This window comes from Poecilia formosa, unplaced genomic scaffold (genome assembly GCF_000485575.1).
Source record: "Poecilia formosa unplaced genomic scaffold, Poecilia_formosa-5.1.2 Scaffold82, whole genome shotgun sequence".
Taxonomy (NCBI): domain Eukaryota; kingdom Metazoa; phylum Chordata; class Actinopteri; order Cyprinodontiformes; family Poeciliidae; genus Poecilia; species Poecilia formosa.
In genome coordinates, this window is record NW_006800021.1 from 702,206 (window position 1) to 724,705 (window position 22,500).

Here is a 22,500-nt window from a genome sequence, read left to right on the forward strand (position 1 = left end):
CGATTTTTGAGGGACGCGAAAGAGACAGGTTTCAAACTTGGAACTGAAGAGGAAAGAAGAAATGTGGTGGAAAAAATTATTTGGCGATTAATTTAAAAGTCCAAATCTTCCACAAGACCATCTTAGAAAGGCCTGGAAGTACATTCAACATGCTTTCTGTTGTGGAGATAATTCAGACGATGCTGAGACTCAAGAACCCTCTAAGAAGATTTTAAAGTCCCTACACTGGCTCCCTGTATCTCAGAGAATAGACTTTAAAATACTTTTTATATAAATCTAATATTGTTAGTTTATAAATCACTGAACGGTTTTGCACCATAATACATTAAAGATCTGTTATTGCTGTACCAACCGTCTAGACCCCTCAGATCTTCTGGTTCTGGCTCTGCTCTGCATCCCCAGAAACAGAACCAAATGAGGAGAAGCAGCATTCAGCTTCTATGCATCATTTGGAACAAACTTCCAGAAAACTGTAAAACAGCTGAAACACTGGGTGCCTTTAAATCTCAACTTAAAACCCACCTATTTAGAGTTGCTTATGGCTAAATTAGGGTTAGAGTGAAGGTTTTGATGTCTTCGATGTTTTTAATGTTTTTATCTTTACTTTTTATCTATTAATTTCTTTTTATTTTGCTTTCTCACTGTTTATGCTGCGTTTAGTTTTTATTGATGTAAAGCCCCCCCGGAGAGGCGCGGGTACCGTCCCCCACTCGTAGAAAACGTGAGTTAGAGTCCCAGTTAAATGATGTTTAACTAAAGTCCTACGGTGTTTAGAGTCCTAGTTGACGGCGTTTCAACTAAAAGCCTAGAGGTTGGAGTCCTTGTCAAACAGCGTTTTTGACAAAAGTCCCAGAGGTTTAGAGTCCCAGTTAAATGGCGTTTAACTGAAGTCCTAAAAGGGGTGCAGGTTTTAATGTTATCTTTTTTAATCTTTTTTTTTTTTCAAAATCTCTTTCTCTTTCTTACTGTTTATTAATTGTCACATGCTTTTATTTTAATTATGTAAAGCACTTTGAAATGCTTTGCTGCTGAAATGTGCTATACAAATAAAATTTGATTGATAAGAGTGGAAGAAACTTTGAGTTTTGTCCAGTTTTAGTTTGGCCTCTGAGTTTTCTCTGCTGACTCGGAGTCAGGACCGGCCTCCTCCGAGTCAGGACCGGCCTCCTCCGAGTCAGGACCGGCCTCCTCCGAGTCAGGACCGGCCTCCTTAGCGTACTAATGCTAGCATGATCGCTCTCTTTTATTCCAACATATTGAGAATTAGGCTCATTACATACGCCATTGTGGTTCCAGTTAATATTGTTCAGAAACAACTGACAAAAAAAGGCTGTTTTCCATCTTCATAAGCTTCCTACTTTATTTTAAATGCCATTATCTTTGGTGACGAGCCACACAACTCTTCTGGGTTGATGTAGGTTGCAGAGCATTTTACATAGAGCCGCTGCTGCGGCTCGCAAGCTTCCTCCTAGCTGTGAAAGTGTGTCTGTGTGGACACAAAGCCCCTGCTATGTTGTCTAATAGTTTCTCTTTCTGTCTTTCTGCAGTCACTGCTGAAGGCGATGCACCCCAGACTGCAGACTTGGAGCTCTCCTGCAGCGGTCTGACTGAACTTGATCTCGGTGCAGATGAGGTTTTCGTTGTATCACCAGCTGCTTGCCTAAGCCGGCTGCCCTTCTACCCTCATGCTGTAAGAACCTGTTGGATGTTAACAGTAATGCCTGCTGTACCTTACGAAAGACTTTCCATAACTTGTCCCACAGTCACAGATGTCAATGTGTTTTGGGGAACGGGGGATTATTTGATAGACTGACACAAAGTAGTGTGCAAGACCAACTCTCTGCTGGAGTGCAAAATACTGCAATGACTGCCATTGGTTTTAATTGTCAACACTATGACAACTAGATAACAAGGTCCAAGGGGGATCACATTTAACAGGTCAGGAAAAAGTTTTAATTAAAAATAGTGAGGGACAGGGAAGTAGTTTAGCTATGTTAGCTTGACTTTGACTACTTTAGCATGTAGATGTGAATTCAGCGTGTTTCAGTTCAGTAAAATAAAAATAAAAAAGGTGAACCACACACACCAACTCTCTGACAGAACATCAGTAGAGCAGCTGTTTAAATTGGCTAATGAACCACTGCTGTGTCACTAATTAACAGAATTGTTCTACCAAGGCAGAGCGGCTATGGATAGGAAATAAAAGAATAGTCTTCTGGGCCTCCAGTGTTGTGCGTGAAATTTGAAGATGCAAACGGTAACTTGCCTACAGTTGTGAAGTGGAAGCAAAATGTATACGTTTTTTCTTTTCCACAATGAGGGGAGAAAAAATCCTGAAATTTGTGACATGCATTAGTACTCAGCCTTTTTTTTCACTACAATTACATCAGTAACGTTTTAGCAACTGTCAGTAAATATCTCAGTTTTTCTGATTTGCTGTGTATTATTACTTTAAAGTTGTATCAACAAGATGACCAAAGTCAAAAGCATATGATGCGACATAAAATTTATTCAAGTCATGAAAACGGGTAACATTTTATGGCAATGACTGGTTTTAAAAGGCTGAAAAACGGCGGCCATTTTGATAAACGACCAATGTCCTGAAATTCGAGTGGCTCACGGGACTTATGACAAACATACAGCATGAGGGGTGAGAATACAAATTTTTAAGCTTGTATCCACACTTGAAAAATGTTTACAGTATTGTGCTGCACTGAAAAGGACAGGCAATCTACATGGACTCTTAGCACACATGTTGCTTTAAGCTAATTTCAGTTAGCTTAAAGTCTCACTGAGGTTAGCTTAAAGCAATAAAAAGAGATTTTTTTTCCCCCTTGACTTTTGTTGCTAGAGTAGGAGAACAAAACCCCATAGCTCTTCCTGAGCTCCTGACCCCGTTCCTCTAGTAGCACCAGCGCGCTAACATTGGTTCTCCGATGTGAAATGACGAGAATGGCGCTGAATGCTTATCCGCTAACCAGGGGCGTGACACGGCTGTGAATTCCTCACCGTGCTGCCTCATTTTGCACGCTGGTTCAAAGGTCTCTGTCCAAACGCGATGCTGTAAGGACGAGAGCAAAAAAAGTTTATGTAATCGCAGCGGCGGACCCCTCAGTTCTGTGTTTCGACCCGCTAATGTGGAAAAGTTCCCAGAACAAATGAACATCGGAGGTGGCAGAGAGTTGGCTTTTTCTTTTTCTTTTTTTCCTCTGAACTGACCTAATGTTCCCAATCAGACTGATACGATTATTCTGACGTACGCAAGGTACTAAAACTATGTCGGCTATGAGGACATGAATGTGAAATGAGGATAATTAAGAGGAGGAGGAGTTTTGAGGAAGCGGGCGCTTTTTTCTTTCTTTTTTTGCTCTCTTTTGTGCTCTTTTGGAATAAGAGTTGGCATAAAACAACTCTGGCAGCTTTTTTGAAGGACTGGCAGGCTTTTCTGCAGCCTAGGCTAATGGAGCATTATCTTCAGAGCCAGATTCCCAGCTCAAAGTGTGTGTGTGTGTTGCTGTGTTGTGCCGCTGCACGCTTTGACACACAGTGTGTGGTCTGCCTGTGTGTGTCCTCATTCAGAAAACCAGTAATGTTTGGTAAATGTTACATGAGAACGACGCATTGCAGAAATAATTAGTGGGGGTGGAAGGTAGATGTTCGTGCAAGCATCATTAACTGCCGTGTTTTAAATGCTTCGACTTTGATTTGACATTTTTGCTGCTGTAAAAAGAAAAAAAAAAAACACGTTTCGACAGCATTCTCGCCGAAAAGCCGAGCTTTCCGGCTCTAAACGGTTTGTTACTCGCTGCCTGAACGTTCGACAGGTTCTACTAATCTGTGTGAAGGTGTGTGTGCCGAGCTTTTTTTCCCGAGCAACACTCTCACCCTCTCCGCTTCCCACCTCCTCCTGAAATGTTTCCAGCTCGATCTCTGATTGACTGGAGTTGCTGATCTCTTGCCTCGTGTCAAATGTAAAAGTTGCCATTGTGTTTGCGGGGCTTTACCGGGCAAAAGTACGTTTTAATTAAAGCCCCGCGTTAATTCTAGTCTAGACAAAGCTAGCCGCTACAGACTCCGTGGGAAGGATTAGTTCTCTCTGGAACAACTAAAGCCTCCGTCCTGTGCTGATGGACGGGCAACTGGCTGATCAAAATTGATTAAGTAACTTTTGCACTAATTTGCTGACTGGATTTCGCCGCTCCACGAAAAATACAACATGTAATGTGCAAGTCACATTTTGTGCAAAAACGCCACAATGACCGATTTTATTTAATCTCAGTGGTTTTGCATATCAAGACATTATGAAATGCTTTGAATTTATATAAATGAAAATGTAAGCCCTCCACATTCTACTACATCATTATGAGCTAAAGTATGTTTAGTTTTTTTTTTATCTGTATGACTATTCGTCCTACTTGTGGTACATTCATCATATTTCTTTTCAGCGTTGCTTCAGTTTGTTGAGGTTTGCTGATATTAAATTTTGAACAGGTACTTTAAAGTTCAGCATTCATCCTGGACTGCCAGTTTCCATGTGTATGTGTGTACCCTTCTGCAAAAAACAAAATCTTATAAGAGTATTTCAGTTGTGTGAAATAATCTGCCAATATTGAAGGAACATGTACTTTTTCCATCGTTATTAAGAAATTATTGACTTGAAACGACCTCGCCTGTCCTGCAGAAAAGTTACTTGTAAATTAGTTTTGTCTTATTTCATTTGCACTAGAAAACTGGACCAAAAACACTTGGTAAGATTTTTATTTTATTTTTTTTGCAGTGCAGTTTTCCTCCAGATAAAACTGAAATCATTCCAAAATTCCCATCTGTTCTCCTGACATTTTTTTTATTTTTATTGACTCTTAATAAAAAATGATGAGGATTCTAAGAGACATGCGCACAGTTAGTGGGCTCAACTAATCAGCACCCTTTGCTTTTGCAAATGCATCATACACAACTACTGTAAATGCATTGGGAGGCATTCAGCTGTAAAGCTGTCTTCCGTCTGAAATAACAGACTGTCACTTCTTTATATTCCAAACCGTATCTGTCGTTTGATAGCAGAGGATAACGGTAAAAAACCGGCTTATCTCAGTCTAATTCAGATCTCCGGGCGACAGATCTCTGGTTTGACAGTTAAAAACACAGTTTGTACGTCCTTAGCGACGACCATCGGTTGTTGCTCTAGCAGAGATGCGTGCTTGATTTGTTGACGGTCTGTCCGGCCCGGTGCAGGTCATCGACCTTCCTGCTGCAGTTGAGTGCTTAAGAATAATGCCGCCTCTGATATGGAAGCTGTTTATGTTGTCTGTTGAACCTTATTTCTAATTTGTTTGTTTACAGTCTTTGGGCAACTCTTGTCTTTTAACCTCTGCTCATTTATTTGCCACATAGCTTCTTCCTTCCTTTCTTGCGTTTGTTTGGTATCCATGAATCCCTGCAGCCAGAGGTTGCAAGTTCAGAAAAAGCAACCAAGAAAAAGTGTAAAATAAATAAATAGAAAAACTAAAGTAGGCAATATATATATATTATTTTTTAATTGTGAGATTTGGAAGAAAAAAAGAAAATTAACTTGGATGAACAATGAAAGGCAACATGTTATAATGCAGTGTCATGAAAAAGTGTCACTAAATTGCACACAGCATTTAAACATTATTTTAATTTTATTGATATGTAGTGATATTGTCATTGAACAAACAGTGGAGAAAATATTAAAACTGACAATCCCCACAGCATGGAGAGTTTTTCTTTTCACTTTTAAACTTAACGATAAATGAAAAATCCTTCTAAGAAATTTATCACGATAAATGATAAACGATACGATAAATGCCCGACTCGTCTGGCAGGTAAGTTCAGATGAGAGATTAAGTATTGGTATATTTTTTTCTGTGCCACACTTTTAAAATATTTTGAATATTATTATTTTATTTTATTCAGGAGTCTTATAGCAAATAGAGCTGAAAACAAATGTACGCCACACTTGTCAGATTTTTATTTTAATATTAAAAAAAGGCTTAAAATCATGTCTCTCTTCTGCCACTCTGTTACTATCATCTACTTTCTGTTGATTCATGACGTAAAATTTAATAGGATGCATTAAGTTTTGCAACATGATAAAACGTGAAAGTTACATAATGTGGACTAATATGTTTGTGGTGTTATTTGGATTCACTCATATCCATGTCTTACTTGAAAGACTTGTGTGTTTCTTAGCAGCGGGAGAGGTTCCTGCGACACAGTGACACCGGCCCCGGTCCTTCGTGCGACTGGCCCTCAGTGGACCCCAGCACGTCGCCGGCCGGGGCCAGGTCCCTTAAAGAGAGCGTCTGCTCGCGGCCGAGAGCGTGGAGCGTACGCACCTTCCAGGACTTCCTGCCTCCGCTTCCGCAGCTTCACAAGAAGTGGTGCAGCTGGAACTCCACCAGCCCCTTCACCAAGCTGGTGGACAACGTCAGTACTCGGCTCTTTACTGCAGCGCTCCAGAATCAGTTTCACTTTGGGGCGTATCATGAGCATGGATGTTCTTAAAGGGCCGGTTGAGCTCGAATGGATTGATAAAACCCACTAAAAAACTGTTAAAATGTTAACTAATAGCAGTGTCTGCATTTGAGACAATGCTACTGTGATTAAACACTTACTGATGCATTAGCACAAAAAAGTATTTTTCTGTGAATTTTGGCAATTGTGGAATTGCGAAAAACTTGGGATTGATTGATGTAATTTGGCAGTACACAGACAAAAGCCGTTTTGGTTTGATTGATAAAATCATATTTAAGCACACAACTGTTGAAGGTTGTATTTCTGCATCCCTCTGGAATCTAGAGGGCTGCATAAAGATCTGGATTTGAGTTTGATGCATGTGCTTTACAGCTACTGACATTCTGAGAACCCAGTTTAATATCTTCTAACCTGTCGAATATTTCATTTCAGGCGCCATCTGGTTTGATCCCCGACCGTAAAGAAAGCCACAGCAGGAAGGTGTTCTCCGACGCCCACCTGGAGGCCCAGGCGAACACCAGCGTCGTCTCCGACTCCTCCACCAGCACCGCCTCCTACCCCCTGACGCAGCCCGCACAGCGACAGCACCGCCTCAACTCCACCAGCAACCTGCGCCGCTCCCGCTTCACCGGACCGTGTTTCGGCCTCCTCTCCGAAACAAAAGATCCACCGAAGGGGGGCGGCGTCCCCCCGGGCTGCGTCCCCTCGGAGACCGGCCATGGCTCCTCTTCCTCACCCTCCTCCTGCTCTTCCTCCTCCTCTTCCGCTCAGTGCCACGTCGAGAGCGGAAAGAGGCTGGAGTTCCCAGGCGAGGGCGACCACATCAGCGTGCCGGTGTTCGCCATCTCCGAGGAGGAGGACAGGCAGCCGCTGGTCTCGGCTCAGCACCTGGAGCGGACGAACGGACCGGTCAGGGCGAAGCACGAGAGCAAACGGCCTCCCACGGGCGGCGTCAGCCCCAAGAGGGTCAGGCCGGAGTGGAGGCCGTGGGGGAGTCAGGTGTCGGGCGGCGCCGCTCCGCCAGCTTCGGGAGCGTTCAGCGAGTCGGGGGCGCTGAAGAACGGCCAGCCGTCTGTGAGTCTGTCCACGGGGCTGTGCTCTGTGACAAACCACATGTGACCCGGAGCCAAGGAGATGAGACAGTTCTGACAGAGACCTGGATTTATGAACTAGTGGCACTGTGAAAATAACAACAAAAAAAAACACCTTTTTTTTTTTTTCTGACATCAACTTTTACAAACTCCACTCTGCACTGCAAAAACACAAAGTCTTACCAAGTATGTTTGGTCCAGTTTCCAGTGCAAATGTTTTAGTAGACTTGAAATAAAAAGACTAAACTAACTTTAGAGCAAGAAGGAGGAACTTTATTTAAGTCAGTAATTTAATATTGATGGAAAAAGCTTGAGTTATAACTTTTAATACAAAAATTATATTATCAGTTTTATATTCTAACTTTTGTATTAAAAGTATAACTTTTATATTAAAAGTTACCATTTTCCCCCAGGTTGTAACATTAAATGGGAAAATGTCTTGTTCCACTGGCTGATTATTATTTTTTTTTACTTAAAACTAGTATTTTTTCACAAATATTAAAAAATTTTCAGCCATTTCTGTCTGAAAAACTTCTTTTCAGATAGTTTTGTCTTGTTTCAAGCATACTCCGACATTACGCAAAACTACAAGAAACCGAACCAAAAACACTTGGTAAGACTTTGCGCTGGGTCATCAGTTCATATATACACATATAAAAAAGCTCTTGGACAAAGAAAAAGCTGTTCATTTTCCAGAGGAACTGACTTTGTTAAAAGCCTGAACGGCGTTTCTTCATTTCTTTTAGCTCCTGTATTTCAGCCGCGGCACTTTCCTGCGGTTCTCCATGTGGTCATCGTCGCTTTTTACCCACAAGTATTATGTAGGTCGTAGATGAATCATTTATATCATTGTCACGTCGGCGTACGCGTTCTCCTGGTAACGGATTATAAAAGGGAAGTTGGAATACTATATAAAGTGAGAATAGAGACCATTATGTAGTACAGAGCACTTAAACCTTCATATGTAAGTAAAGGTTCAATAAACACGCTACTGTTAACATCTGGTGTTCTTAATTTGGCACAAAAAAAAAGTTCTTGGATGTTTTGACCGAAATTGTGAACATTCCATGAAGGTTTTATAATTTCTGATAAATTAGAATATCACTGAAAATCCCATTTATTTTATAAATACATACATATGTTCTTTTTTTTATATAAAATTTATAGAACATGAGAAATTAGTTCCTGTTCCAACATTCCCAATACAAACGATCGGATCCTCTATGTGCATGGACGATACTTTTACATCGTAAAGCAGAAGGAAATCAAAAACATGCGAGTTCGTTTGGCTGTAAAACAAATTTTAATCATGAACAAAAACGGCAACCCAGACTTCCTTTGAACTATATCAATTTTATTATATTTAAATGATCAGAAGTCAGAGCTAAAGGCATTTCAAACACAGTTTCAGTACTGCCGACACCATGCCACGAAATGTACATTTCTCAAAGTCCACGACTAACTCCTGCATCTTCCTACTGATCTACGATTCAACTAGAACTTGATTATAATCTAAATTCATTCTTAAAATAGTGCAATGCATCCAAGTGTTACAGGCATTTAGAAAGATTTACATCCACCCCTTACAGAGGAAGCACATGCAGCTTCTCTGTTTGTCCTTTTTGAATCCAAACATCTTTCATATGTAATGTGATGAGGTAGAATGAAACCTGCCGATTTACTCCTGAGCACCTTCGTCCGGACATTTCTTTTTTTTGCAGAAAAATAAAAAAAATTACAGCACTCCTCAAAAGCCGCTAATACCAATTCCTGATTGGAGCGGCTTGGGATTGTTGTTAGCTCAGCCGGATCTCCTGTAGCGAATAATTAAAACTCGTCTGCGGGGGGGAATAGATCAGGCTTGTGCCAAGAGGCTGAGCTGCTAAAGAATGCATACCTCGACTCAGCATGAAATAAAAAAAAATAATTAAAATACAGAAAACAGTGACCTAAATCCCACACACACAGGTAGAAACAGAAAAGTGCCCTTTAACAACTTTTTTTTTATTTGCCTCATTGATTTAACAGGCAACATAAAACTATAAGTTACATGTACATCAGAAACTAACAACTTTCTTATACTATAAAGGAATTTAGTTTGTGCTTAAATCTCCATTATATTGTGGAATTAATCTTTCTGTACGATTAAAACCCAGATATTGTAGGCAATTTATTTTCAATACGCCCAGCACAGACTGTCTTAGGATGTTTAATAATGTTTTGAACTTTCTCTTAAACGTGAGAAATTTGAGTAAAGATCATCCATGTCCAAGAAAAAAACAAAACAAATCTGCATAAATTTCAAAAATCAATAAGAAATCCACATTAAACTTAGCCTTTCTAAGGCCTGCTTTAAGCATTTTCTACTTTACATCACCATTTTCAACACATTAATAAACAGAAGATTACTGGTAAGTTTAGTTTTAATATATATATAAAAAAAAACTTTAAATCCACTATATCAGCTAGACAGAAGCTAGAAGAAGCTAAGTGTGATTTGTCCAGTTGTTACTACATTAATAATCTGAGATATTGATAGTCTCAAAGAGGATGTCAGTGCACTTCTGCTTTGCCCCCCCCTGCCCATTTTCCAAAGAAAGTTTCAAAATAAAAAGTGTTGTGTACCTGAGGAGCGATGAGAGAAAAATCAACAGAGATCAACGCTCTGATGAGAGAGGTAAGACCAATGCGAGTAACTGAGTGCATGCCGCGTCTCTTATTGGCTTGATCCTTCTAAGAGTTTCCCGTAAACGCAGCCGAGAGTCGCAGCTGCTTTGACTTCGCGTCGCTTTTCTTCCCTGAAGTTCTACAGAAGGAAGCAACGCATTTCATCACAGATTAGCCCTTACTACACGGCAACAACATAATCCTGTACAGATATCACACTGGATCACAATGTGTTAGAGTTTTAGTGTGTTTTTGTTGTTTTTTTTTTTGCCTGGAAATGCAGTGATATAAGCAGGAAAAAAAAAATCCCTAAGAGGCAATACTTAACCGGTTAATGCTAGCAACATATAGCATTGTGATGGACTATTTTAGACTGAAAATACTTTACTGCTCCTGTTCCGGTGACCCTTATAGGTGCATCTGAATAAGTTGGAAGAGTAAAGTAATTTAAGTAATTCAATTTGAAAACTCATATGACACACTTTTTTTCTTTCCATATCCTTTTAGCAATCATCTTTTGTGGGTTACTTTCAGTCAAAACAGTCAGTGCATTTCTGCTGGTAGTCATTCTGAGTGATTGTGTTTGGCATAACATCAAATCAGAAAATATTGCAAACGACCAAAACATTTTTTCATTTTTCCCACAATTAATTTTTGGGTTTTCGTTCATTTCAACCTGCATTTTGCTAACCCCCCCCCAAAAAACAAAAAACAAAACAAAAAACAAAAAAAAAAAAACGCTGAAATACATAGAGTAATGAATCTTTATCTTCCAAGACTTTCACTTTTTAAGTAGAATTAGTGAAATAAATGAATACGATTGTAATTTACTTAGTAAAGATATTTTACATGATTACTTAGATGTAATGAGTAATGGAAATCCCTGAATAATAATGTTAGCATATTGGGAAAATGATAAAAAAATAATTCTCTCATGAAGAAAACAGGAAAAAAAAAAGACTTGTTTAGCATGCGTACATATCCCTCTTCCATACACAAATCGCTTCTAATCTAACAACAAAATTGAAGTTTTTGTTGCCCAGGGTGACAGCGGCATTAACAAACACCATTAACCATTTCACCACCTAAACAAATGATTCCTTTACCAGATATCGGCTGTTTCGGGGTGTTTATTCTGAGCAACAGCAACTTGTACGAGTGAAAAGACCTTCACTTGAAGGGAATAATCTGAATGTGCATAGATACCATTCTCCTGAATATCTGTGGGGAACACGGTCATTGTTGTAAATGGACACTGATTGTTAATATGTGCATTAGGCAATTGCATAAGGCGTGTCGTCCACGTCGGGCAGAGCGAAACGCATCGAGATCGTGTTTCACATGTGCATTTGACGCAGAAGAACCGAACGTCCGGCTGCTTCAGCTCTTGAAACGCGTCTGTTCACATATGTGGTTGAATTTCCTGAAATGATGAAGGGAAGAATTAGCTTTGCATTCAAGAAGCACAGAGAAACATCTTCCCCTGGTGTTCAGACAAAAAGAAAAAAAGAAAGGGTTTATACAAGGTCTCCCTCTAGCGGTCGTATAGGGATAAAACATGCACCAAATTCTGACATCAAACTATGGTTGCTGAAGAAGTGACACGGGACTTACACTGCGTGATGCGCCTTCACCTGCGTGCGGCAGTTTCGCCCCCAGTAACAGTCGGGACGAGATGTCACAGAAGCTGAGGATGAATGAATGTTACTGGAACGCAGTGAAAGTGTTTGAAATGTACAAGAAAAGAAAATCCGCAGCTTTACAAAGTTCAGACCTGGCAGTTCAGACGGAGGGATGTTCTGTCTGTACTTGTAGGCCAGCTCCTTGAAGGCTCGCAGGCCGCAGCAGGAACACAGCAGGGTGTCCGCAGAGATGCGACAATCTGAACGAGACGGTCAGCACTCATCATCATCATTATCATCAAAACGAGAGCGCCAACGTGTTCTTGAAAAGGGCATTTTGTGAATTTAGACAAGAAGTATTCGAACTGTTTGAACTTGTCCATGTTTTCTTATTACACAAACGTCGACGTGTCTTATTGGGATTTTATTCAACATGTTAACATATTATTCACTTAGTTCTGCTGCAGGGCAGCAGTCATTTTTAAGAGGAACGAAAAGAATATAAAGTAGGGGTGAAGCGATTAATCGGATTAATCATTTATCCATTTAATCGTCAACTAATTTTAGCGACCGATTAATTGTTAACTGCAGTATACAGACTCAAAAAGGAAAAAAGGCACAATTAGAGCAGCAATTAAGCCAAAACTGTACAAATAAACATTTTGCATTAAAGATAAAAATAACACCCTTTTTCTGGAAATATGTTTTAGCCTAAACTCCTCCAGCGGTATACCATTAGTTTCCCCTGTTTCAGATCTTCAGATTGCATTTTAGGCAATGAAAAAAGAGCTGAATCTTATTTGCATCTTTTATTGTATTTTTAATATTGTATAAAAAAATGGTTTTAAAAAAATCTGTAAAATGTTTTTTATTCAAATAATCAACTAATCGTCAGAATAAATTGATTACTAAAATAATAGTTAATTGAACCCCTAATATAAAGTTACCAATATCTGAAAAGTGTGGCATGTATTTGTAATTAGTGCATCATTACTTTGACTAGGTCACTCTAATGGCTATGTTGTCTGGCCAGTCTGTTGTTCCTGTTCCTCTTTAATTTTACCTTCTCTTTTTCCTACTTCGTGAAAGTACCACATAAGGATCGAGTGTAAAAAAAAAAAAAAAAAAAAAAAAAAAGATTCAGTGAGCAGCAATAAAGAACTTTGATGTGCGGAGTCACCTGTCAGGAGAAACTTTCCCTCCTGTAAGCCCTGCAAAGACTCCTGGAGCAGATCTTTCCATGTCTTCCCCTTAGCAGAAAGGTAGTTCTGGTGAAAATATAAAATCAATACACTAAATATCATAACACATTGATATGTGGATTTCATATCCAGACATCATGCAAATTCAAAGTAAATCCTGCAGTCAGAAGTTCTATTCCACTTTGGTGTGCATACAAATTAGCATTTAAAAATTATGCTTTTAAAAAACAAACAAACCAACAACTCTGATTTAAAACAAAAAGAGCAGAGTAATAATAGAAACAAATAATAAAGGGTCTACTTACTTGTAGAACCTCTGACTCGTATGCGTTGTTGTTCAGCACGCCGTCCAAACACTTTTCAGTCAGATTAAGCTCTTTAAAAAAAAAAACAGATGAAAAGGTCACTGGTCACAAAGCGTTTTTAATGGAAACGGAGAAAGTTGGAGCTTGGTGTTCAACTAAAGACAACGCAGTCGATCAAATCAGTAAACCACACATATGTTAAATGATGAACGGCTGTGACACACACCACTGAATGGAGCCAAGCAGCCATGGCAGCCAATCCTCTGGCAGCCCCAGTACATGTGGCAGAACGGACTCTGGCACAGCATACCTGCCAACACGCAACATATGAAGGTTTTTACACAGCTGAGCTTCATTTATCACGATCTGTGCAGTTATAAGGCACACATTTTTATTAATCAACTTATTTTTAAAAGGTAAAAAGAGGGACGAACAGGTGATGGGACAACTCACATTGCTGAGCGATAACTTGCTGCTGGTTGTTGAGCTCGGCCCGCCGGTCTGGCATCGGCTGGAGGCAGCAGGTGCAGATGAGGTGGCGGCCCTGAGGGGGGCAGCAGTACTCCTGAGGTGCTGTGCAGCAGAGGCAAGCAAAGGAGCTTCAGACGTGTTACAGACTGGTTGCTATAGTGAGCTTCAAGCTTAAAACTAAATATCCTCCTAAAATATTACCTTTTGAAAAGTTTGGGATCAGAATTTGTTGGTCTTGACCTAAATAAATGTTATTCTGTAAAATTTGGAAGTAAGAATCAAAATCTAAAAATTACAACAAAAATTATGTAAAACAAAAAACAAGTTTATGCAAATTAAATAAACCTAACACTATCGCTGTAAGCTTCTAATTTTTGTACACCTAAATTTTAAAATACTTTTTTTTTTCTTCCCAATTGTCCTCCGTTTTGTCCGACATTGTTACCAAGAAGAAAAATGTCCCGTTTGGCCCGTTACATTATTTTACACATTACACACTTGAAATCTACAAAAATTTGCCTGATTTCATTCTAAATAACAAATATGCTACACCTGTAATAACATTCCAGCACCAGCAGCTGTATTCCCACTTTAAGTAAATCATTAGATTATTATACATATTATCTTTAGGATTTTGGGGAACAGACTGCGACATTTTAACTCAGAGTTCAAACTGTTTGAACGTCACACCAGCCGGCGCCTAATCTAGACTCACCGTCAGCTGAGGGTCGATCGGAGGACGTGGAGGGCTGCTCTCCGGCCGGCCTTGCTGCCCCCTCCCCACACTCAGGTGTGGGAGGAGGCTGGACAGGTGGCAGAGTTGGAAGACCAGTGAACCAATAGTTTGAGCTCGAAGCAAACAGAACTTGGCCCATATCCCGCATGTAGCCTGGACACTGCCTGCACATCAGAAGGGGCTGACTGCAGGGAAAGAAATGCACAGCAAAGGTGAGTAAAGACCTAGGAAATAAACATGCTTCTCTGGTTTAGCTTAGCTTAGTGGTGTTTTTGTTGTTGTTGTTTTTTTTTTTACCTAATATCTGAAGAGTCGCTGTCATTGTCAGACAGCTCAAAGAGGTAATCTGAACTGCCCTCCTCCTCAGAGAAGGAACGTTCCACTTTGGGCTGCAACATGTCCTGAGTGATCTTGTTTTGGCTGTTCATGCTCTTCAGGTCTTCCTCACTGCGACTCTTCTCTGTAAGACAGAGAGAGAGAGAGAGAGGCGCGCTTCGGGTTTAGAAACACAATCTTGAGCTAAGCACATCTTGGTTTCTCGTAGGGCTGGAAGATAAATCGCTTTTTGAAAATGTCATTTTTGAAAAATTTGGGAGTTTTCTTTTTTTTCCCCACAAATGCGCTCCTTTGGTTTCCGTACTTTAGAAACACCGAAGGCCGACCGTCTTATTTGACAAGCGTGTTTCACAGCTTCTATTCATTTGGACTTTCAATTCACATCAACTCCACAACAGAACATTAAGTTTTTTAATAATAATAATAATAACAAAAACAATATAATAAATAGTAATATAGTATACCAATAATAAAAATAACAATAATAATAAAAAACAACAATATGACGAGAATAAAGTCAGAATATTACAAGAATAAAGCCATAATGCGAGAAAATATACTATCATGAAAAAAGTACAAAATATATTCACATCTGCATTTGGACTTCAGTATTGCTCTAAATATATTTTTAAATTAGCCCTTGATGTGAAATTTATAAATGTAATGCCGATATAATTTCAAAATTTGGATATATAATTTAACAAAAGCTTTTTTTCTGAGAATTACTTTGTGTCAAGCTTTAAGGGGTTAACAAAATTTCTCGTAGCCGAGCCCTAATATTCTGTCGTACGACTCATAGAAGAGATGATTGAAATAAAAGCCAGTTTTTCGAAATATTTTAAAAAATGAGAGGGAAAATAAAAACACTTAAAATTGGAAATCGAGAAAAGAAGTTTTATTTTTAGGCCACATCGCCCAGCCCTAGGCTCTTGTGTCATTACATGTCATGATGCTTATGTGCAAACCTGGATGCTGGATGAGGTAGGCCTCCACCAGGTCGTTCAGAATGCGGTTTTTACAAATCCTCTCCACGGGGCAGCGGCAGGTGGGACACAGCGACGAGCGCTCCATCCAGCCAGAGTAGCAGGCGGCGCAGAAAACATGCATGCAAGGCTGTAAGCTGAAGGCACAAAACAATGGAGCCAAATGTATAACTCTGACATAAGCGCAAGTGACACGCCAGACCAAAAAGAAATAAAAAATTCAATCAAGGACCTTAAGTGGTATGCACAGACATTTTGAGGGACAGGAGCTCAAATGGGGAAAAAAGGGCCCCTTTTCCTGGCCAGTGTGAGATTTATTACATGAAGTCTCATTGGGCAAAACTACAAAAACCTGGGGGACAAGCAACGTGGGTTATTAAATCTAAAAACGTGCTACATTGGGTCTCACACACACAAACACAATACTACTGAAGCCAAGAGCGGACGGCTCTGCATAATCTTTATCGAGATTAAGTTAATTTCCCGACGTTTTTCTTGAAATATTGAGTTATCCTTCAAATGAGAACCACAGCAATTAGGTTTAACACACACAACAAACATCTCACGATCAACTCGTTATGTCGAGAAAAACATCAGGAAATTAACTTATCTCGAGAAAACCATTGGCAAAGGAACTCTTTATGACACTAAAATTAGCAATTAACTCATTGTCTCCAGAAAACCCATCAATAAAGTAACTCACTATGTAAGGAAAATTAGAAACTGACTTCTTTTCTCCCCAAAAAAAAAAGAAAAAAAAAAAGGAAAAACAGGAAATGAACTCATTATCTAGAGAAAAGCATCTGGAAAAAGTATATGCAGTAAGTTCTGTCTTGGCTTCCATGCAATACATTGTAAAAAATAAAGACATTTCAGAAGGACACTTTTTTTTTTGTCCAGATGAAAAGGGCAGCCCCATCTGGAGTCCATCTGTCCATGAGGACCTTTCTTCTGACTTCTCACCTGATGCAGTCATGCAGCAGGTCCTGGCAAATGACGCATGTCAGCGACTCCTCCATCTTGTCCGTTTTAGTCTCTTTCACAGGCAGTTTAGACAGAACATCCCCCTTAGCTGATCCCGTCACATCTGTAAAAAGGGTACCTGTTCAGCACAAATCAGTATCTGTAAAAACATTGGCATTTGTCATCAAAGTTAACCCTGACTTTTTACAAGTTGTCTGGTTTCACTTACAAAAACATTCCACATACGACATGAGGAGGAAAAACAGACAAACAGATGCACAGAAAAACAAAATGAGAAACCGACCATCATCTGTTCTCCTCCTTTTGCATTCTGGCTCCCGGTTGCCTGAGTGTTCTTCTACTGCTGAGGCTCCATCCTTAACTTGGCCTGGTAAGACCAACACGCGTCAAAAGTTACTTGATTAAAAAAAAAAAGAAAAAAAAAAGCATCAATCAATCGATCAAAAGAAAAAACACAACGTACCCAAAGCAGAAGAAGCTGATGAAACGGGGGCTTTAGACAAGGGTTTCTTAATACAAAAGTGGGAAGTGGAGGTGGAAGGCTGAGGCTCCTCCAGAGTTGGATCCAAAGGAGCTCTAGTGAGCATTACGGGTTCCACAGAGAAGGCCATCTCTGAAGCCAGAACCGGAAAAAGACTGCAGGCTGGCCTCTCTGTGTGCATGTGGAGATGGGAAACTATCAAAACAGACTCACAATACAACGAGCCCCTTGTAGGACGTTATCCAACTAACTACTCACTACAACTGTCTTCTGGAACAGCGGCCTCCATGTTTAAAGAGTGGTAAACATAGGCGATGTCTAGAGAGTAACAAGATGTGCTGTGAGTCTTTTCTATTAAAGGCCTGCAGAAATAAATGAGCATAAGCAGATTCTGAGCTGCTTACTTTGATCAGGGTCACTCTTCCTGTACACAAAGTAGATGACATCACCGTTCTGCAGCACATGAGTCTGCTTCCTGACCACTTTGGACGAGTTGATCACTGTGCCGTTAGTGCTGCAGAAAACAGTTCAGAGATGCAACAAGTCAATGCAGCATATCTTCTCTCATTTAGAAAATATTAAATCCAACTCATATGAAAGTATAAAATATTACCAAGTCTTTTGGTGTTTTTTTTTAAGCCACAAAGTTTAGGAAATATAAGGCCTTCTTTAAATGAAGGAAAACTCATAAGCAAAGTCTGGAAATATAATTATGGTGGCTTCCAAAAGTATGTACACCCCTGGCGCTTAACCCCCTGCCCACATTTTTTCACATTACATTCAAAAACATATTTTGTTGCGATTTTTTTTATATAGAGCACAATGTTTAACCTGAGGCTCATGTCACTTTTGCCCCTCCATAGTGAATGTTAAAAACTTAAACCAAAAATTATATGAGCATGAAGGAAATTATGATTTTTTTATCAAAACGTTCTAATTCCACAGAATGGCAGTAATGGTATAAGGAAGTTAAGGAAATGGTAGATGGCGCTAAATATAGCGCAAACCTGAATGCAAATGCACACTTTTCAGATTTTTATTTATGTGTGTAATGTAAAAAAAAAACAGAAACAAATAAAGAACAAGTCATTTTGCAGGCAGTAGAATTTCATTTGAAACTCTTGGGGTACAGTACCTCGTGTCTTCAAGCCAGACCAGCCCTGAGTGTTCATCTTTTACTATCTTGCAGTGCTCCCCGGAGACAAGTTTATTGGATGGAAAGGACAGATAGCAGCCTGAAAAAAAAGCATAAAAGTAAAAAAAAAAAGTGTTTTTAGGAAACACTATTTTCTTATCCAAAACTTTTTTATGCTTCAAATTGTTAGTTTTATCATAAATGATATAGAAACATATAGTTAACAATTCTGTCAAAACAAACCCACCTTGCACCTAAAGACTAAGTTGCCATGACGTGTTTGAATTTTATTACCCAGACATTGGCTAATTTATGCAATCTTTGCAAACCCCAATGGCTTTGCATAGCACAAAAAGAAAAAGTAGATTCCCATAATCTCTCAACCACAAAGCACACACAGAGGGATATATAGCCCTAACCAGCTCTAAAGCAAAACTCATAAAAAAAAAAAAAAAAAAAAAAATCTACTTAATATTCTACACGCATGTTGTCAATAGACATCTTTTGTTCTCATCACAAGGGGCTGTCTAAGTTAGGGGCACTAAAGGAGGCTTTGTGATTTCAAGGGGGAGGTTATAAAGGCTCCAGACACTGACAGAAACGTCTACAGCGCAGAAAGGGCCGTCTTCTCTTAATGGGGACTTTAACTCGGTGAGAGCAGTTTTGAAAGCTGGGATAAACACTAGCCGTTTCTAACACAAATTAGAAATAGAAAATGAGACGTCTTAGTCCGTTCCAAAAAAAAAAAAAAAAAAAAACACACACAAAAAAAACCTTTTCTACCTTTTTTTCTGCCAACTGTACATTCCTTAGTGAAAAGCAGAACCGTTTCATTGGAGTCCACTTTGACTAGCTTCCCCCATGGCCGACCACTGCTGTAGCTCTCCATGTCTCAATGGCTGACCCTGAGGAGACGATCAGAAAATACGTTTAGAGATTATATGTAACACATTTACCATTTCTTTTTGGAATGTATTGCTTAGAGAAATGACATAGCGCAACAAACAGAAAGTGAAATTAAACACATTTGAGAATGTAAAATGTTTACTACTCAATATAGGTTATTGAATGGCAACCTAGGATTTTAAATCTCCACACTAAATCTATATGTGTGATTTATTGAGGCTTACTACAGTGAAGTAACATAACTTTACTACGTTTAGCCATGCAGCTATTTTTAAGTCATGTTTTCCTAAATAATAACAGTAATAGTTGGACATTTTTAACTCAACTTGATCCAGCCAAAAAACACTAGATTTTTTATTTTATTTTATTTTTTAGCAAAAACACAGCTGAGTGGCCAGTTTAAAATAGACTAGGTGCTATTAGGTGCAGTTGTGAAATTTATGGAAAGCCGACGTCATGACCAGACTTTCTACGTTGACAAAAAAATATCATCTAGAACGACAGAAAACGAGCAATTTACCAGACAGAATTAGATACGAATTGTAGTTACATTCTGTTTTACATTAAAAAAAACATAAACTGACTACATTACAGCTTTCAGCTGTTTTAACTTCGTGATAAACTAAAACAAAGTCACAGTTACTCCAACTGCCAAACACCAACGCTTCAAAAAGTTTTCACCTAACGTGTTATTAGAGCAAATAACGAAACCCAAACAACTCTGCTCAATGCTAAGCTAACCAGACTACTAGCATTAGCATCTGTGGTCTAGCAAAAACACACCAGAACCGTCCTCTCAGACCAGCACCTCTGTACCGCTACATTTCTGTCCCACAGGTCTTAGTTTACCATGAAACGCTCGGTGTGATGTCCCAGCAGTGTAGTATTAAACAGCTACTCCTCCTTATATTCCGGTTAGATCTGAAAAACGAAGCACTTCCTGGCAACATGGACCGTCGTCAGCTGACTTAGGAGGGGCTAGAGTACCTTATTTAGAGTGGGTTGCAGGAATTCTATGGCAAGGTGTTATAAGATTTAATTTAAAAAAATCGTCTGCTTCCTCATTATGTAGCATTTGTACCAGTAAAAATTAAAAATAAAGCTATCAACAAGTGCATTACTATAGTAGGAATTATATTTGAAGGTATTGCTTATTATAAATGACTAATAATAAAATAATACTTAAATTTGTACTTAAATTTGAGATATCAGTAGTGGCGCTCCAACTAGTCAAAATAAAACACATATTGATGAGGAATGCCTTTGGGTTATTTTAAAATCCCTTCAAAGTGTAAGAATCTAAAAATCAACATACCAGCTATAACTCACTTCATACTTTCAAGGAAAAATATCTTGTTTTCAATTCATGTGCGTTAGTTTTACACCTATCCACAAATACATTCTTCCTATCTCTAGTGAAAACTACAGATAGCCGAAACAACATTTTTACAAGGATAAGCTCATTTTAGAAATCTAATTCAATCGTTGCTACTTATAATTCTTATTTAAGAGAGTAAAAAAGAAACCCTATAGCTTTTTTTCCCCCAAATAAGATATGTTTTTCCATTTCTTCCTTGACGTTTGTAATTCTGAGAAAATAACAAATTCGCACTGGATCTGTCAGCAGGATCTGCCAGGGTTGGTTCAGTGATTTGTTAAACTCTCTTCTGCTTTGTCACCAATCACCATGAATGCTTAAACTAAGAACGTTACACACCAAACACACAACCTAAACAGCTGTTGTAAAGCTAATCCCAAGAGAACCTGTGCTTAAAAAGCCCAGTTTGCCTGCAACAAGCTGGAAAGGAGCAATAACCTACGGGAAACAATGCATGTGTCTGTACAATGACGAATGAGGGAAAACCCAAGTCATTGCAACACAAGAAAACTGATTGCAAAGGCTTTTGTTCTGTTGTTGTTAATTTATTTCAAAAGGGACAATGCCTATCATAAAATAATATGTCACTGTTAGCCATAAAGGGTAGTTTTCAATTGTAGCTCCTCATTGCAGAGCAACACAGGCAAAAAAACGAGCTTCTTCCATAATAATAATAATAATAATAATAATAAATCTCCCACAATGCAATTCTGCAGCAGGTTACATATAATTTAAACAATCCACTCTTTATAAATTATTTCCAAAGTCCACGTCTTTAAGCTAGTCTTTGCTGTGACTGCCGTGTGATTTATTTACCAACATACCAATAAAAAAATATTCTATTTGTTAGATTTAAGTTCAAAATAACTACTAACTATATTTTAAACTTATTACAATGGTGAGAGTCATATATTCTGTTCTTCCCTGGAATACAGAGTCTCACAGAGTTAGAAATGTAAAGCCAGGAGAAATCCCTGGAGGTGGCAGCACCTTCATGAAGTCCAGCAGCTCCCCATATCTGGTCCTGCCTCTCATCCATCATCGGGGTAATGATTACCTCCAGGTGCATCCAAATTTCAGGCCTGTCTTCCTCAAGGTACCTCAGGGATTTCCTGAAAATCCTCAGGTGCTACAAGGTGGAATGTGGAAAAACAGAGAGTCAAGAAGACGGAAAGCAACGATGCAGCGTTCAATTCTGTCACACAACAGGAAACTTATACTGACTTCAAAGCTGTGTGTGTCTTGATTCAGCCTAGGTCATCGGGAGTACAGATGAAAAGACCATCTTCATCATCACGTGCTTCTTTTCTTTGAGGGAAACCAGGGTGACATTTAGAGCATTTAGAGGTTTATCTGTTGGTTACGGCTCATCAGCAAACCTGAGATTGTCATTGTTCAGTATCCAAACTACACCCCTGCTCTGTTTGTAAAACTCATTTCTGACACAGAATAGGACACAGCTTCTCCTGGATGTAGCGCTTCTCCAATTCCTCTTTAATGTTTCATGGAACTGCTGACTTTCTTATGGTAGAGTGATATTTTGTTTTTCAGGCACAGCTTGAACAATATGTATGTATATATACCTATGCAGCCTTTATTTAACCAGATATGTCTTGTTAAGTTTCAGGGTAAAAGCGTTTAGCATTTTGACCAAAAAGTCTAAACCGGTTCTTATTTGACCTCAGCACTTTCTATCACAGTTTTTGTG

The 22,500-nt window shown here is 39.1% G+C and overlaps 2 protein-coding genes across 3 annotated transcripts in view; one reads left to right on the forward strand and one right to left on the reverse strand.

The window, feature by feature from the left end:
* The window catches only part of LOC103141346 (uncharacterized), a 34,058-nt gene extending 26,339 nt beyond the window's left edge, over nucleotides 1-7,719 (forward strand). For both annotated transcript variants that reach the window (XM_007556965.2, XM_007556967.2), the window contains exons 5-7: nucleotides 1,548-1,690; nucleotides 6,211-6,447; nucleotides 6,928-7,719. In XM_007556965.2, the coding sequence (XP_007557027.1) occupies nucleotides 1,548-1,690; nucleotides 6,211-6,447; nucleotides 6,928-7,614 (1,067 nt within the window). In that variant the 3' untranslated portion in view covers nucleotides 7,615-7,719. The remainder of the gene's footprint in view (nucleotides 1-1,547; nucleotides 1,691-6,210; nucleotides 6,448-6,927) is intronic.
* Nucleotides 7,720-11,005: 3,286 nt separating this feature from the next.
* chfr (checkpoint with forkhead and ring finger domains, E3 ubiquitin protein ligase) lies at nucleotides 11,006-20,397 on the reverse strand. The gene is made up of 18 exons (XM_007556968.2): nucleotides 20,264-20,397; nucleotides 19,292-19,413; nucleotides 18,509-18,608; nucleotides 17,778-17,887; nucleotides 17,632-17,691; nucleotides 17,356-17,544; nucleotides 17,176-17,259; nucleotides 16,872-16,995; nucleotides 15,891-16,045; nucleotides 14,887-15,049; nucleotides 14,569-14,774; nucleotides 13,836-13,955; nucleotides 13,609-13,692; nucleotides 13,383-13,453; nucleotides 13,056-13,143; nucleotides 12,028-12,135; nucleotides 11,868-11,940; nucleotides 11,006-11,676 (listed from the first exon to the last, which is right to left on the reverse strand). Exons 2-18 carry the CDS (start codon nucleotides 19,395-19,397, stop codon nucleotides 11,634-11,636), a joined length of 1,884 nt encoding a protein of 627 aa, XP_007557030.1. The 5' UTR covers nucleotides 19,398-19,413; nucleotides 20,264-20,397; the 3' UTR covers nucleotides 11,006-11,633.
* Between the last annotated feature and the right edge of the window lie 2,103 nt (nucleotides 20,398-22,500).

Bases quoted from the DNA above. Each gene is read 5' to 3' on its own strand.
- chfr (XM_007556968.2), bottom strand. From the start codon at position 19,397: ATGGAGAGCTACAGCAGTGGTCGGCCATGGGGGAAGCTAGTCAAAGTG. The intron at 17,260-17,355 runs GTACGTTGTGTT...TGGTCTTACCAG, and splicing joins ATCAGCTTCTTCTGCTTTGG to GCCAAGTTAAGGATGGAGCC. The intron at 16,996-17,175 runs GTCGGTTTCTCA...CCCTTTTTACAG, and splicing joins AAGGAGGAGAACAGATGATG to ATGTGACGGGATCAGCTAAG.